Genomic DNA, 13,991 nt, shown 5'->3' with positions numbered 1-13,991 from the left:
CAGAGCACAGCCTGCCACGTTCGCGCTGCACGTTCGTGCGGCCCGTCGCCTCAGAGCACAGCCTGCCACGTTCGTGCGGCCCGTCACCTCAGAGCACAGCCCGCCACGTTCGCACTGCACGTTCGCACTGCACGTTCGCACTGCACGTTCGCACTGCACGTTCGCCTCAGAGCACAGCCCGCCACGTTCGCGCGGCCCGTTGCCTCAGAGCACAGCCCGCCACGTTCGTGCAATAGTTTCTAATCACTCGCCCAGAACGTTTCGACCAAATCGGGCTTAAAAATGGTCGAAAATCGCACAGTGTACGTCTGGCTTTAGCTGCCTGGCTAACTAGCTTAATTATTTTGATATTCATGTTCAGCTGTGTGTTTATAGTTGGTTGCTAATTACGCAAACATGACAGCTGACTGTAGATGGAGTAAGTTAAGATTTCCTATCTTGAGATAAGATGCTGTAAGACAAGATTCCTAAATTAAGAAAAACTTTGTTTCAGACATGAAAATTAGTGAAAAAGCTCAACTTAACATCCGACAGGTTGACAGGTCAAAAAAATACCTGAGCTGAGCAGTTTGAGCCGCCTCACACTGGTGACCTTTAAAAGAACAAATTTTTTTTTTAAACCACAGCTGGCAAGACTAGAAAATAAATTTAGTGACACCAGTGTCCGGGACCGAGCTATTACATAACATTTCTGAAGAAGGTCCATAATTCAGATTTCCTCAGATGAAATGGACGAATATGTTTGGAAGGAGGATGAACATCATGACCTGTGAGGAAGTTTGGATCGTTCCTGCATTACCTGTAGAAACAGAAGGAAATGAATAATGGTTATGCATCATTCGATAAGAAGGTAGATATTTTATATAGTGGAAAAATTCATAATACACAATCAACCCAGCTGGCATTTCAACGTTTATTCACGGTTGAATCAACGTCACGGATCATGGTTGAAACAATGTTGGTTTATGTTTTGATTTTGAAAGATGAATCAACGTCGATATCGCAACGTTGTTTCAACGTCTTACCTTTCAACATTGAGTCTCCCATATAGCAAAAATCAGTTGGGCCACATCTCGGCTGAATACTGCATACCGATCTTATACCTCGTTTGCCGAGACTTTGGTTTGTATCTCGGCCCAATTCTGTCCTAAATGCTCGGCTCACATTCGGATACGTTGTGCTATCAACACTCCCAGCTAGCAAAATATACTCAATTTACTTCCATACAGTTTCTGCATTAATCTGAATTTCTATAACTACATGTACCTCAACCAAAAGCACAGCATTTGCTCAGACGTAGACTAACATTCACTTTTATTCTGAAATAGCATAACATAATCCAGACAACAATAAAAAGAAAACCAACTGACCCAATCCCCAATGAACACAGTACAGCACAGGTGAACACAGCTTAACAGTCAATAGTCTGCCACAGTTTTAATGTGCATCATCATCTATTAAGCTAGTATGCACTGTATCATGCCTTGTAAAGTAACACATCCTTAAAGCTCACCTGTTTTCACTTGTATGCATGCATGAATTTCAATGACAACATTAGAAATCATTTGGAAACAACTGCTTTAATTGTCTTACACAAATATACAGTACAGACCTACAACACTTACAAAATGGAATAGTACATAAAAGATAAACAGTTAACATATACCAATAAACAGGTGTTAAAGAAAAATACACACGAAACAAATGTGCAGTACACCACTCTGTTTTATACACACACACACACACTATCATTTACAGCTACCTTGTATTCACACATTTTCCATTTAATCAGGTTCACCAATATGGGAGTACTTTGTAGATCTACAATTACAGACAGTAGTTTGCATACCTTGTTAGCCTCCTTTTACCCTGTTCTTCAGTGGTCAGGACCCTCTCAGGACCATCACAGAGTGGGTATTATTTGGGTGGTGGGTCATTCTCTGCACTGTAGTGACACTGACGTGGTGGTGGTGTGTTAGTGTGTGTTGCGCTGGTCTGAGTCGATCAGACACAGCAGTGCTGCTGGAGTTTTTAAACACCTCAGTGTCACTGCTGGACTGAGAATAGTCCACCAACCAAAAATATCCAGCTAACAGCGTCCTGTGACCACTGATGAAGGACTAGAGGATGACCAACACAAACTGTGCAGCAAATGAGCTATCGTCTCTGACTTTACATCTACAAGGACTAGCAAAGTAGAAGTGTCTAATAGAGTGGACAGTGAGTGGACACAGTGTTTAAAAACTGCAGCAGGCCTTGCTGTGTATGATTTACTCACACCAGAACAACACACACTAACATACCACCACCACCACGTCAGTGTTACTGCAGTGCTGAGAATGATCCACCACCTAAATAATACATGTTCTGGGGGCTCCTATGGTGTCTTGACCATTGAAGAATACGGTAAAAGAGTAAACAAATTATGCAGAGAAACAGATGGACTACAATCTCTAAAGTCACATGGTTCGAATGACGTGCAAATTCCAGATGGAGGGCAGGAAGTGTAAAGCGGAACACAAGATGGAGGCAAGCATGAAGGCCATACTATGCTAGTTTAGACTATATTACGAGAGAAAATTACAACATATGTTGGGCGTGTTTTCAAGAGGAGTGTTTATTTCCAACTGAATTGAAAGACTTCCCTGCTACTGAGGCAGCAGATATAAGCAACTTGTTTGATCACCTCTCTTTTGTTTAACTGTTAACCCTGATTTTAGTGCAAGTGGTGTTGCTTGTACCTTTTAAATCTATCACCTGTGCACACCCACAGATGAACTGTGCAAAATATATTTTTTGCTGGTGTTTTTGGTCAATTTCTTGCATTTTTCCCCCAATGAACAAGCAGCTTTGGTACGTGATAAAAGCTCCTTGTAGTTTCTCAGTTAGAACTAATTTAGCAACCATAAACAACGTAAACCATAGGCATTTTGAGAACCTGTGACAGTGCCTTCTATGAAAATCACTTCCTGCCCTCCAGTATGTGCCACAGCAACGCAGTGACATAATGTAATTTGCAAACAGGCTTAAGTAAGGTGTACATAAAGTGGTCAGTGAATGTATATATAGAGCATGTGTGGAAGAGAGAGAGAGAGGCAGACAGCGAATGAACATCTGACCCCTACCCAACAATGTTAAATGTACTCGGCTCTTATCAGACGTGGAGGTCTCTGGTCAATTTCTTTGTCACCTGCAGCATGATTGCTACTGTGGATTCTTCATGGCTGCATCTAAAATAAAGAAAAAAGTAAGCAAGATGAGTAAAACCCTCACCAGATAGCAGACAGCAGGCATTATGAGAAATAAATCTACAAAGAAACAAGAAAGAAGGGGTTGCGGATGCAATAACATAGAAGGAGAGTGTTTCTATAAATAACAATGTGCTTGTTTTCACAATGACATTTAACATTCAAAATCGTATTGCATTTATACAACAGCAATATGTAAAGAAACATATACTAACATTACAAACAGCTACACTATAACATTACTATAAATAAAAGTATCTGGGACAAGCTGTAAGTCCTTAACAGTCGAGAACTAGAAGCAGCAGATGGATGGCTGTAGGAAGAGGACACATTTAATCCAAGTTTAAAATACTAAATTTAATAACAAAACAGACACAGCCATATTTACGTTGACTAACTCCATTTGTAAAAGCAGACAAGCCTCCCAAATTCAGTCAAGACATTGTTTCCAAACCTGAGAAATACCTGTTTATGCAGACAGGGTTTGTTTCCTAGCCTCTGCTTGAAGCCAGCAGCAGGGTGGACAAAGTACATAATTTCTGTACTTGAGTAAAAGTAGAAATGATCTTGGTAAAATATTACTTGTCCAAATGTATAGCACTATTTGTGCTTGCTTTTAAATTACTTGGTATCAGAAGTAACGGAACTAAAAGTTATTAAAGAAATTCTGAGAAGTATTTTCCAATAAAGAGACCTGTGTGGCTACAGACATGAATAGTTAACTCTAATGCCTGCAGCCACACAGGCTTTCTTAACAGAACGTATTCATTAAAACAGAACTGCAATAATTCAGTACTTTTACTTACGATAGTTTGATGAAATACATTTAAAGTCAATATGAAATCAAAATGGAACTTTACCCTTTCTTAGTTCATTTTACTTTATTAACCACCATGGTCATATTAATTCATCACTTAACAAAATTCTTATTTTACCATAATCTTCTATAAAAGTGTACTTACTTTTGCAAAAGTTAAATTAATGTATAGTCCAATTCACAACTTAAAAACAAGTACTTCTGTACTTTAACTCAAGTAAAAAAACAAATAGAATACTTGTACTGTAAGAATTTTTACTTTTATTCAGGTTCAGAAGTTTTGTACTTTGCTCACTCCTGATGAGAAGAGCTTCCGTAGCTTAAAATATGGCGGGTTAATAGGGAGCGTAGAAGTAAAAGACGAAAAAGACACTGAAACAGGACTTAAAAAAATTTTTAAAATGTCACAAAACTGTTCTTTACCAATCGTTATTACAGTCAATCATTAGAAAGGGAAAGATCACCATGACTACAACACAAATACAGCCATTTTATTTACTATCTGAAACCACCAGTGAACCTACATGTGTTTTTGTGTAATGGTGATGGTGGAAAAACAGTCTGGAAAAAAAAAAAGTTTTCTTGGGAGACTATTTTGTCCTGTATGTATCCCTCCAGTATTAATGAATTTAAAAAAAAAAGCAAGTTAAAATTTTATCACAGAACCACCATAAAACAAAGTTTCTGGCATCACACAGTATATTTCTAACCATTTCATATAACAGCTTTCTAAGAGAGAGTTTTCAGAGGCACTGAATTCTTCAGATGTCTGGTTCCACTTTTGAACATTTCATCAGTCGTAGATTTCACTACAGCAGGGCATTTCACCCCAAACCCCTGTGAATGACTGTCAACATCGCAACCACTGAATTATGCAGAATTTCTGAAAATCAGTGGAGTTCCCCTTTAAGCTTTAACTCCAGCTCCAGTCACTCCGCGTCTCTCCCTCTACAGATTTCTGCTTCATCTGAGTGAATCAGACCCGGTCCGGGCTGTGGAGCCGTTACCTGCTAGCCAGCAAACTAACAGCCCCACACCACAAACCCTGATCAGTTTCTGCTGATCGGACACTCCAGCACCGTCCTCTCCACTAAACTCGCTCAAATCTGAGTCATTTTCCTTGAAATTCGTCGGAGTTTAGCACAAGTTAGCCGGAACCGAACCGTCTTCCAGCAGAGCTGTTAGCCAGCCTGCTAACGTCAGCTAAACTCGAGCTAACTTAGACAGCAACTCAGTTTATTAGCTGGATTTAGAGCCTGAATTCGACAATGTCGCTCCAAATTTAAAATAGTAATTAGAACAATTACCTTTTAACTGCCTTCGTAAACGAGAGAAACAGTCAGAGGTGACTAGGTTAGCCCAGCTAGCCCACCGGCTAACCAGCTAACTGAGCAAGGGGCGCTAACTTTCGATTTACTGTATAAAGAGTTCAACATTGTCAGATTTTAGGATTAAATCTAAGTAAATGTCCGATCAAAAACGGTTTCTACGTCAAATAAACTAAGTCTTACTCACCAAACGCGTCTCGGCGCCTCCGAAGTTTCCAGAAGCCGCTCCAACCGCTTTTCCCGCTCAGCTAAACCTTGGTGAGTCGCGCGCGTCGCCGCAGCGCAGGCGCACTCGGGCAGCCTCGAAACGGGTGTAGTCAGCCCGCCTCAGTACGGGCGCTGATAGTTAACACAGTGTTCATGCTGTTTCAATGGGCGGCAAACAAGGGTTTTTTTCTCAAACTTAATTTGCCTGTTACTATTATTGTTTCTGTTGTTTGCTGTTTTAAACATACAAATTTAGATTTTTGAAGTGCTCTTATGATCAAAATATAAAAAATGGCAATAAATTAATAATAATAATGATCATATTTGTAAAGCAGGATGTTTAAACCATTATGTTGATTTAAAGTTGAAATTTCAACGTTGATTTATGAGTATTTTGTGAACCATTTCACAACCATTTAATAGTAACAGTTGTTTCAACGTTTTTTCACCAACCTTCACAGCCAGACAAAGCAGTTATTCACAAAATACATGTATGTTACAGCTGTACACAAAAGTTTGGTCAAATGACATCTTCTGTGAAAAGTGAACACGTCCTCTACAGTGGACACACTTTTAAACTTTAATGCACAATTTCTGTTTATTTACTGGATTTAACATTTTGGAAGACATTAAATGTGGGCTGTGCAGAAGTTATGGCACTTTCCATATTTTATGCTTTACAGTTGGTGTGGCTAGCTAATTAGCTCACTGACGCTAGCCTAGCCGAGGGTGACTGTGGTAAGGTCATGTTTTAAAAAGTGCTGAAACAGGGTTACGGTGATGTTTGGTTTGACTGGAACTGAAATATGTTACTTGTTGCAGATGCTGCAGCTGTGGAATAAATCAGATGTTGAATGCTTTGGAAACATGGACACTGATCACTCACAGCTGAGGTCCTACCTGGTCACTTACAACACAGTCTGAAAGTCCACTATTAGATATACTGGGAACAATTCCTGGGTGTTCAAACAGTTCATAGGACAGAATACTGGACATATTTTCACTACATACATGACCAGAAATGCCACTGCTGAATCAGCAATGTTTACATGGCTGCACGTCACCGTCTACTGAGCACTGCAGTGAGTCACGGAACCTTTTTACTAACACAAACATGTAAATGCAGAAGTAGGCTGCTCTGTATTAAATGTGTGTTAGTTTAAAAATCCACCGAGGAATCATGTGTTAGTCTGCGCTGCCTGATGGTTGGTAAATACCATGTGTTACTAAACAGGCCAAGAAAATGTTAACTAACAATAGACTATAACTAGCCTGGTTACTTTAACACCCACACATACACATACATGCATACATACATACATACATACATATATACATAAATACTGAAAATGACTCCATTTTATCCAGCAAAAACACACAAATAACAATTTTCCAGGTTGAAAATAATGTTTAGCTTTATAAAATGCATTGATGTACAGGAAGGTATGATGATGAATGCTTAAATTAGGTTTTTACTCACGTTCTGTTGGCTTTTTTTCACTGTTGATCTCCTCTGATGCATCTTTGATGAAATAAGGAAAAACAATTGAAATTACCATTTTGAAAAAGACTTTAATTAAAGATTTGCTTAATCTTAAAGATTTACTCTATAACTCTGTACACATCTGATGGACTGTAGTTTAATCTCCTTACCTTCTACTGAGAGCTCTACTTTCTGGATGGAAACCCTAGAAAGGGGAGCTCTCTTTGTTCTCCTAACCAGCAGGAAGCTTTCATAGATTCCTGAATCAGCAGGTCTGACGTTCTTCAACACCAGTGAACAGTCCCCCTTCAGCAGGTGATCTTCAGGAACGTCCACACGGTCTTCATACCCCTCACCCTGATACAGCTCCCCACCCCTTCGCGCAAACACCGTCTCAGCAGACTTGCACCACTCAACATGAGGAGTTTGGCTTGATGACTGTGTGTTGCTTATATTTCTCCAGTCACATGGAAGAACAGCTGTGGAACCCACTCTGACTGACATGTTTGTTCTAGACTGTGCAGACAGAGAGCCTGGATAACACATAAAATATAAAACATTCAGGAAGTCAGTATATAAACATATATAAAGTACTGTGCCAAAGTCAGAGACCACTGACGTTAAGTTAATCAGTGTCATGAAAATTACACAGATGCCTCCAACACTGAGTGCAGTGTTAAATCTCAGTATTTGATTTATTCACTCTTTTTTGCTCGACTGCCACTTTAACTCCTCCATCCTTCCAGTCTCAAAACCAACCAGTAACAGCTGTGTCCATCAACAAAAGCTGCTCCCAAAGATCTCACTGACATTATACTCACCTTCACAGAGACACTAATATTCACACTAACAGCTACCTGTACTCACCTCAGCTGCCTCTCACATTTCTCTCTCATGAGCATCTAAAATGGCTAAAGGAGATATTTCTAAGAGGAGCTTCCAAAACTGGAATTTTAAAAATGATTAAAAGCTCCAGAGAAAATGAGGCTCCTAACAACCACCTGGAAGACCTGGCAGACACCAAAGCTGTCCTAAAGCTTTCATCTTTGAGAGAGAGGAGAAAATCAAGCTGCTTCAGATCTGAAAAACAATCTAATGATCTAAAAATGATCAACCAGCTTCAAGACTGAACTTTGGAGGCATGAAAAATATCCCTGCAGATTCTTTGAGGAACTGAAAGTGAGTCTCCAGAAAAGAAGGGAAGCTGGAATGAAGTTAAAGAGTGACACACTGAACAAATATATTAGATATACTTGTTGAGGTTTCTGTGTAATTTTCTGATAAAATGTATTTTCTGCTTTTTGTGATGCTGAAAAATGAATAACTTTCACTTAATGGCTGTTTTAACTTGAAATTAAATGAATGAATGGTGGTCTCTGATTTTGGCACAGGTAAATATTTTAAAATAAATGTATGAAAGAACAATATAGATAGTTTTTAGACAGTGGTGTGCTTTGCAGAATGGCCACTAGTTGGGTCACTCACCTGCACAGGTGATGAGCAACAGGACAAAAGTCCAAAGGTAGGTGATCATGATCGAAACTGGAGGATTCACTGATAAAAGACAAAAGAAAAATGATGAGTTGTTAACTGTTGGTTATCTGGTGGTGTCCCATCACAGGAGGAAGACAGAGATTTTTTGATTAATCATGTCTTTAACAGACTGTATTGAATACAGACTTTTATTGAAAAACTAATAAGAAAAGACACTAATAATGAACTTGGCTCCACTAAATGCAAGCAGTAAGCACAGTGTTGTCTCAAAATGTCAAGAAATAAGTAATTATTTCAAGATAAAGTCAAACGTGTCATATTCCACATTTTGAAAGAGAGAAATAAAAACAAGTTTTCTCCTCTCGGTGGTGGTAATGAGGTTTTATAATGTTCTGCTATGAAACCAGTAAGATTTCTACACACACTCACTCACATTTTATAAGCCACTTATTCTTCTGTTTCGCGGAGGGTGGGGGTGGGGAGGGGGTGCTGGATCCTGTCCCAGCGGTCCAGCAGTCATTGGCCAGAAGGCAGGAAACACCTTGGAGAGGTCAGTAATCCATCGCAGGGTGGGCAGGAGCAGCAGTAACAAAAACAAAACAAGAAAATAAGAAATAAACAAACCCAGGAAAATCTGTGCCCCTGTTGCTTTTGCTAATCTGCAGTTTTTCCAAATTAGTTCCCATCTGCTGTTCAGTTAGACGAAGCAGTCTGTTTATAATCAGGACTGAGTGTGACTTTAGGAGAGTTTCACAAAGTAGGATTTCTCAGTTAGATCACTTAAACCCAAAGACGAGGATCGTCCAATAAGAATGTCCCTCAGCTCTCTTCTATTCTACAGGCTTGATTTTGGGCTCAAGTTATCTGGCTAAACTAAGGAGTCCTGCTTTGTGAACTCCTCCCTCTCTGTACTCTTGCAGAGTTGCTGTGTTTATATATATATCCCAGTTAATCAGCAGCTCTTTCAGGCCCTGAAAGACCATTTTTATTTGAGGAACCAAAACAGATACATCAAACAAATGGAGAAAAACAGTGGCAAATTCACTGGCAACCTCAGTTTTTATAATTAAATTTACCCTACAACACACACACACACACACACACACACACACACACACACACTCATACACACACACACACACACACACACACACACACACACACACACACACCGGCACGCCAAGACTTTCTCCGAAAAATAAAACAAAAACAACCTTGTCTTTGAAGGGGGAAGAAGGAAAATTAAAAACGATATAATTTTCAATCCACCAGCATAACCTGGAGAGCATCAAAACACAAAAGAATTCCATTTAGCATAAAATGCAGCAGTGCTATCTTTTATCGGGCAGATCAGCGGAAAATCCAAATATTGCAACAGAGGGATTCATACTAACTTTAAAAACTAAAACCTGTCGTTATCTGAAAATAGACCAAAATTTTTGTAGAGAAGGACAAAAAAATACATATGACGTAGGTTTGGTAAGTGGGACTTGGATCTATCGATTGTATCAGGTGAAGCCAGGAACACTCGATTTCTGAGAAGGATCAAGAGTCAGAATGTTATCCAGTGGTTGTTTGGTAGGAAGGTGGGTATAGTCTTGAAAAAGGGAAGAATAGTTGCCTCAGTAAGAGCTGAAGGTAGCACCCGGGATGCCAGGGACTCATTGTAACTCACTGCTAAAAGAAGGGGAGCTAACTTGTCAATAATTTATTTTTAAAAATTCCACTGGAAGGCTGTCAGGACCAGGAGCCTTATGGGCTTGCATAGCTCTGACAAAAAAACGACAGCATCTCAGCATTATCAGATGTAGACTCTGAATGATGAAGACTAGAGTAAAAGGACTTGAAAGCAGCATTAATAGAGAGAGGATCTGAACACAGCACCCCAGCAGAGTTCTTAATTTGTAAAATGGATCGAGAAGCAGTCTGTCTTTTTAACTGATGTGCTAAAAGCCTAGATGGTTTATCGCCATGCTCATAGTAATTGCTGCATGCATGCAACAACAGCTGTTCAGCCTCAGTTGTGGTAATAAGATCAAATTCAGTTTGTAAATCGAACCGACGTTTCAGTTGAGCAGGTGTGGGATTAACCGAGTTAAGCTTATCTAAATCAGCATTTTTTCCTTCTATAGATCTTGCAACTTGTGTTTATGTAATCTACTTCAGTGTGCTGTGAAGGAAATCATTTGACCATGTAAATAAGCCTTAAGAGATTCCCATAAGAGAGAAAAAGAAGTGTTATCATTCGTATTTGAAGCAATAAAATCGCAATAGAGGATGAGATGAAATTGCTAAATGAATAGTAATAAGCTAAATCTCCAGGGAACTGGAAAAAAAGGTCAATTTGAAAACCTAATATTTATAGAGAGAGGGTCCATTATCAGAGATGACTATTGGGTAGTACTTAGAAGAGGAAATAAGAGAATTATCATCAAAAAAAATAATAAATAATAATAAATAATAAATGCAGGAATAGGTTTGATGTGGGTGAGAGTAAATAACACCAGGGTTATAGAATCTCCAAGGATCAATAATATCTTATCTCATCATAAAATCAGAAACTGACTGGGACATCAAGGAGTCAATGGCACAATTCAGATCTCCTCCCATTATCAGGCGATGAGAGTTTAAGGAGGGAATGGAACTAAATAGCTTATGTATAAATTGTGGATCATCAAAGTTGGGAGCATACATATTTACCAGCACCACTGAAGCAAAGTACCTTGAACAATAAGATATCTACCACCTGCGCCTATGATAACATTGTCAAGGATAAAATGAATTAAAACTGCCACTCTCCTGGTTTTGGAATTGAGAGAAAAACCCAAGAAAAATTTTGTCTGAAATGATTATTATTCCTTAGATGTGCTTCTTATATAAAAGAAAAAAAACATACATCAGCCTTCAAGCGTTTCAAGTGAACAAAGATTTTCGAACGTTTAACGTTCAGGCCAAGAAATCTTACACAAGCTCCATTGTCCACATTATGGAGACTGAAATCTGTCATTTAGGCTGTTTGTAATATAAAAAGCACAAAGAAGAAAAAAGAAAGTGCCGGCAGAGAAAAGGGGGGGGGGTTACAAACACACATATATATATATACACACACACACACACACACACACACACACACAAACCAACACACCTACCCAACCCAACATTTTACCCCAACAAAGTTCTCTGAACACCTGGACATGAGGACAACAGCAATGGCTCAACTTTGGGCCAGACCCCCTTAGGCAACACCCCCGATAACAAAAAGAGGTGTAACTAGCAGTCTTTAGCTTGCAATCCTAACACATCGTCCGAAAAGTAGACAGAGAGTGTTCTATATACAGTAGACTTCAGACTGGTGAACCCTTAGTGCCACAAAGTCTCAGATCAGCTCAGTTTTCATATCATGGAGCTCTGTCTTAATGTCGGAGTAGTGTTCGTCCATCAGCCCGCGGAGCTCCGTCACCACTGCTCGAACAATCTCAGGCCTCAGCGCCGATGTGTCTTAAGTTGTAAGCGGGGCCACGCTCACCTCTACTGAGCGAGCGGCGTCACCAACAGTCGAGGATGCAGCTTGTACAACAGGCCGAATAAGGGACTGTGAAGGTCCCGGTGTTCTGTTTGCTTTTGGGGGCATGTCGACGACCAAAATCAGCATGGTAGTGATAACCAGGTTAACTTGATACTAAAAAGCAAATAAATGAAACAAAAAATAACTTATATCATGTAAAGAAAAACTTGGCTCCGTGGAGAGCTCCGAGCACGTCTACTCCATGCCACGATGAACCAAAGTCCCAGCAGCTGTTTCTAATTTAGGAGACAAAGCTCTGCTCCAACAGTGCATACTGTGCAGTGCAGTCTGGCTGTAGATCGTACAGTGGTACATATAAAAACATTACTTGCCCATTATCAGCTGTGATGCAGTTATTACAGTCCACGCAGTGCAGACATAGAGGCCTTATGAAACACTGCAAACGACTATTTTAAATCCTATGGTAGCTGTACTAGAATGTTCTGATGTGCTGCAGCGGTTGTAGCTCACCTCACAGCAGACCAGGCAGACCAGGCAGGACACGGAGAACTTTCAGCTTACAGTGAAAAAAACAAAGTGGAAAATGGCAGCCATGTTTGCCTTCAGCGCCAGCATGTCTTTGGGTGCATCTCAAAACCTAGTGAGCTCAGCATTTTAGACGGCATTTTAGGTAATAATATGTGTGCTCCTGACAAGAAGACGGTCTTAGTTCTTAGATTCCTCAAGCATGCTGCCTACTGAGCGACTATTTAACACATTTTGACTGAAAAGAGAGTGAGAGAGAGGGACAGAGAGGAACAGTGTGAGAGAGAGCGGAAGAAAGAGAGAGAGAGAGGAAGAGAGCGAGCGCTCGAGAGAGGGGGTAACCAAAACTGAAACAAAAGCGAGTAGAACGGAACCAGGGAGAAAAAAAGAGGGTGTTCAGTGGAACACTTTGAACGTTTGCCATCAAATAAGGTAGCATATTTTATAAGAAAACTATTACAATAATAAAGAAAAAATACTGCCGTTTCTTTATTATTATAATTTCTCATACTGCACTGCCACCTTGTTTATTTATCTCATACTGCACTGCCGCCTTGTTTGTTTATTTATCTCATACTGCACTGCCGCTTTATTTATCTCATATTGCACTGCCACCTTGTTTATTTATCTTATACTGCACTGCCGCTTTGTTTATTTATCTCACTGCACTGCCGCTTTGTTCATTTATCTCACTGCACTGCCGCCTTGTTTATTTATCTCATATTGCACTGCCGCCTTGTTTATTTATCTCACTGCACTGCCGCTTTGTTTATTTATCTCATACTGCACTGCCGCTTTGTTTAATATATCTCATACTGCACTGCCGCCTTGTTTATTTATCTCATATTGCACTGCCGCCTTGTTTATTTATCTCACTGCACTGCCGCCTTGTTTAATATATCTCATACTGCACTGCCGCCTTGTTTATTTATCTCACTGCACTGCCGCCTTGTTTATTTATCTCACTGCACTGCCGCCTTGTTTATTTATCTCATATTGCACTGCCGCCTTGTTTATTTATCTCACTGCACTGCCGCTTTGTTTATCTCATACTGCACTGCCGCTTTGTTTATTTATCTCATACTGCACTGCCGCTTTGTTTATTTATCTCATTTTGCACTGCCGCTTTGTTCATTTATCTCACTGCACTGCCGCCTTGTTTATTTATCTCATATTGCACTGCCGCCTTGTTTATTTATCTCACTGCACTGCCGCCTTGTTTAATATATCTCATACTGCACTGCTGCCTTGTTTATTTATCTCATATTGCACCGCCGCTTTGTTTATTTATCTCACATGGCACTGGCACGTTGTTTATTCATCTCATATAGCACTGCTGCTTTGTTTATTTTGTTTATTATAT

The 13,991-nt window shown here is 39.8% G+C and overlaps 1 protein-coding gene across 3 annotated transcripts; it reads right to left on the bottom strand.

Moving 5' to 3' along the window:
* Nucleotides 1–568: 568 nt before the first annotated feature.
* Nucleotides 569–12,895, bottom strand: LOC118802861 (aggrecan core protein-like). 3 transcript variants are annotated; one of them, XM_036563285.1, is made up of 6 exons: nt 12,614–12,895; nt 9,011–9,118; nt 8,569–8,637; nt 7,254–7,616; nt 7,081–7,122; nt 569–799 (listed from the first exon to the last, which is right to left on the bottom strand). In XM_036563285.1, the coding sequence occupies exons 3-6, from the start codon at nt 8,615–8,617 to the stop codon at nt 720–722; spliced, it is 534 nt and encodes a 177-aa protein (XP_036419178.1). In that variant the 5' UTR covers nt 8,618–8,637; nt 9,011–9,118; nt 12,614–12,895; the 3' UTR covers nt 569–719. The 3 variants fall into 3 exon arrangements, with proteins under 3 accessions (XP_036419178.1, XP_036419176.1, XP_036419177.1); XM_036563283.1 differs by lacking the exons at nt 8,569–8,637; nt 9,011–9,118; nt 12,614–12,895 and having other exon boundaries at nt 7,254–7,961; XM_036563284.1 differs by lacking the exons at nt 569–799; nt 8,569–8,637; nt 9,011–9,118; nt 12,614–12,895 and adding an exon at nt 2,304–3,230 and having other exon boundaries at nt 7,254–7,961.
* Nucleotides 12,896–13,991: the final 1,096 nt, after the last annotated feature.

This window comes from Colossoma macropomum, unplaced genomic scaffold, assembly GCF_904425465.1.
Source record: "Colossoma macropomum unplaced genomic scaffold, Colossoma_macropomum, whole genome shotgun sequence".
In the NCBI taxonomy this organism is placed as follows: domain Eukaryota; kingdom Metazoa; phylum Chordata; class Actinopteri; order Characiformes; family Serrasalmidae; genus Colossoma; species Colossoma macropomum.
Note: the sequence above shows the minus strand (reverse complement) of the source record. Positions and strands in the feature narration are given on the sequence as shown.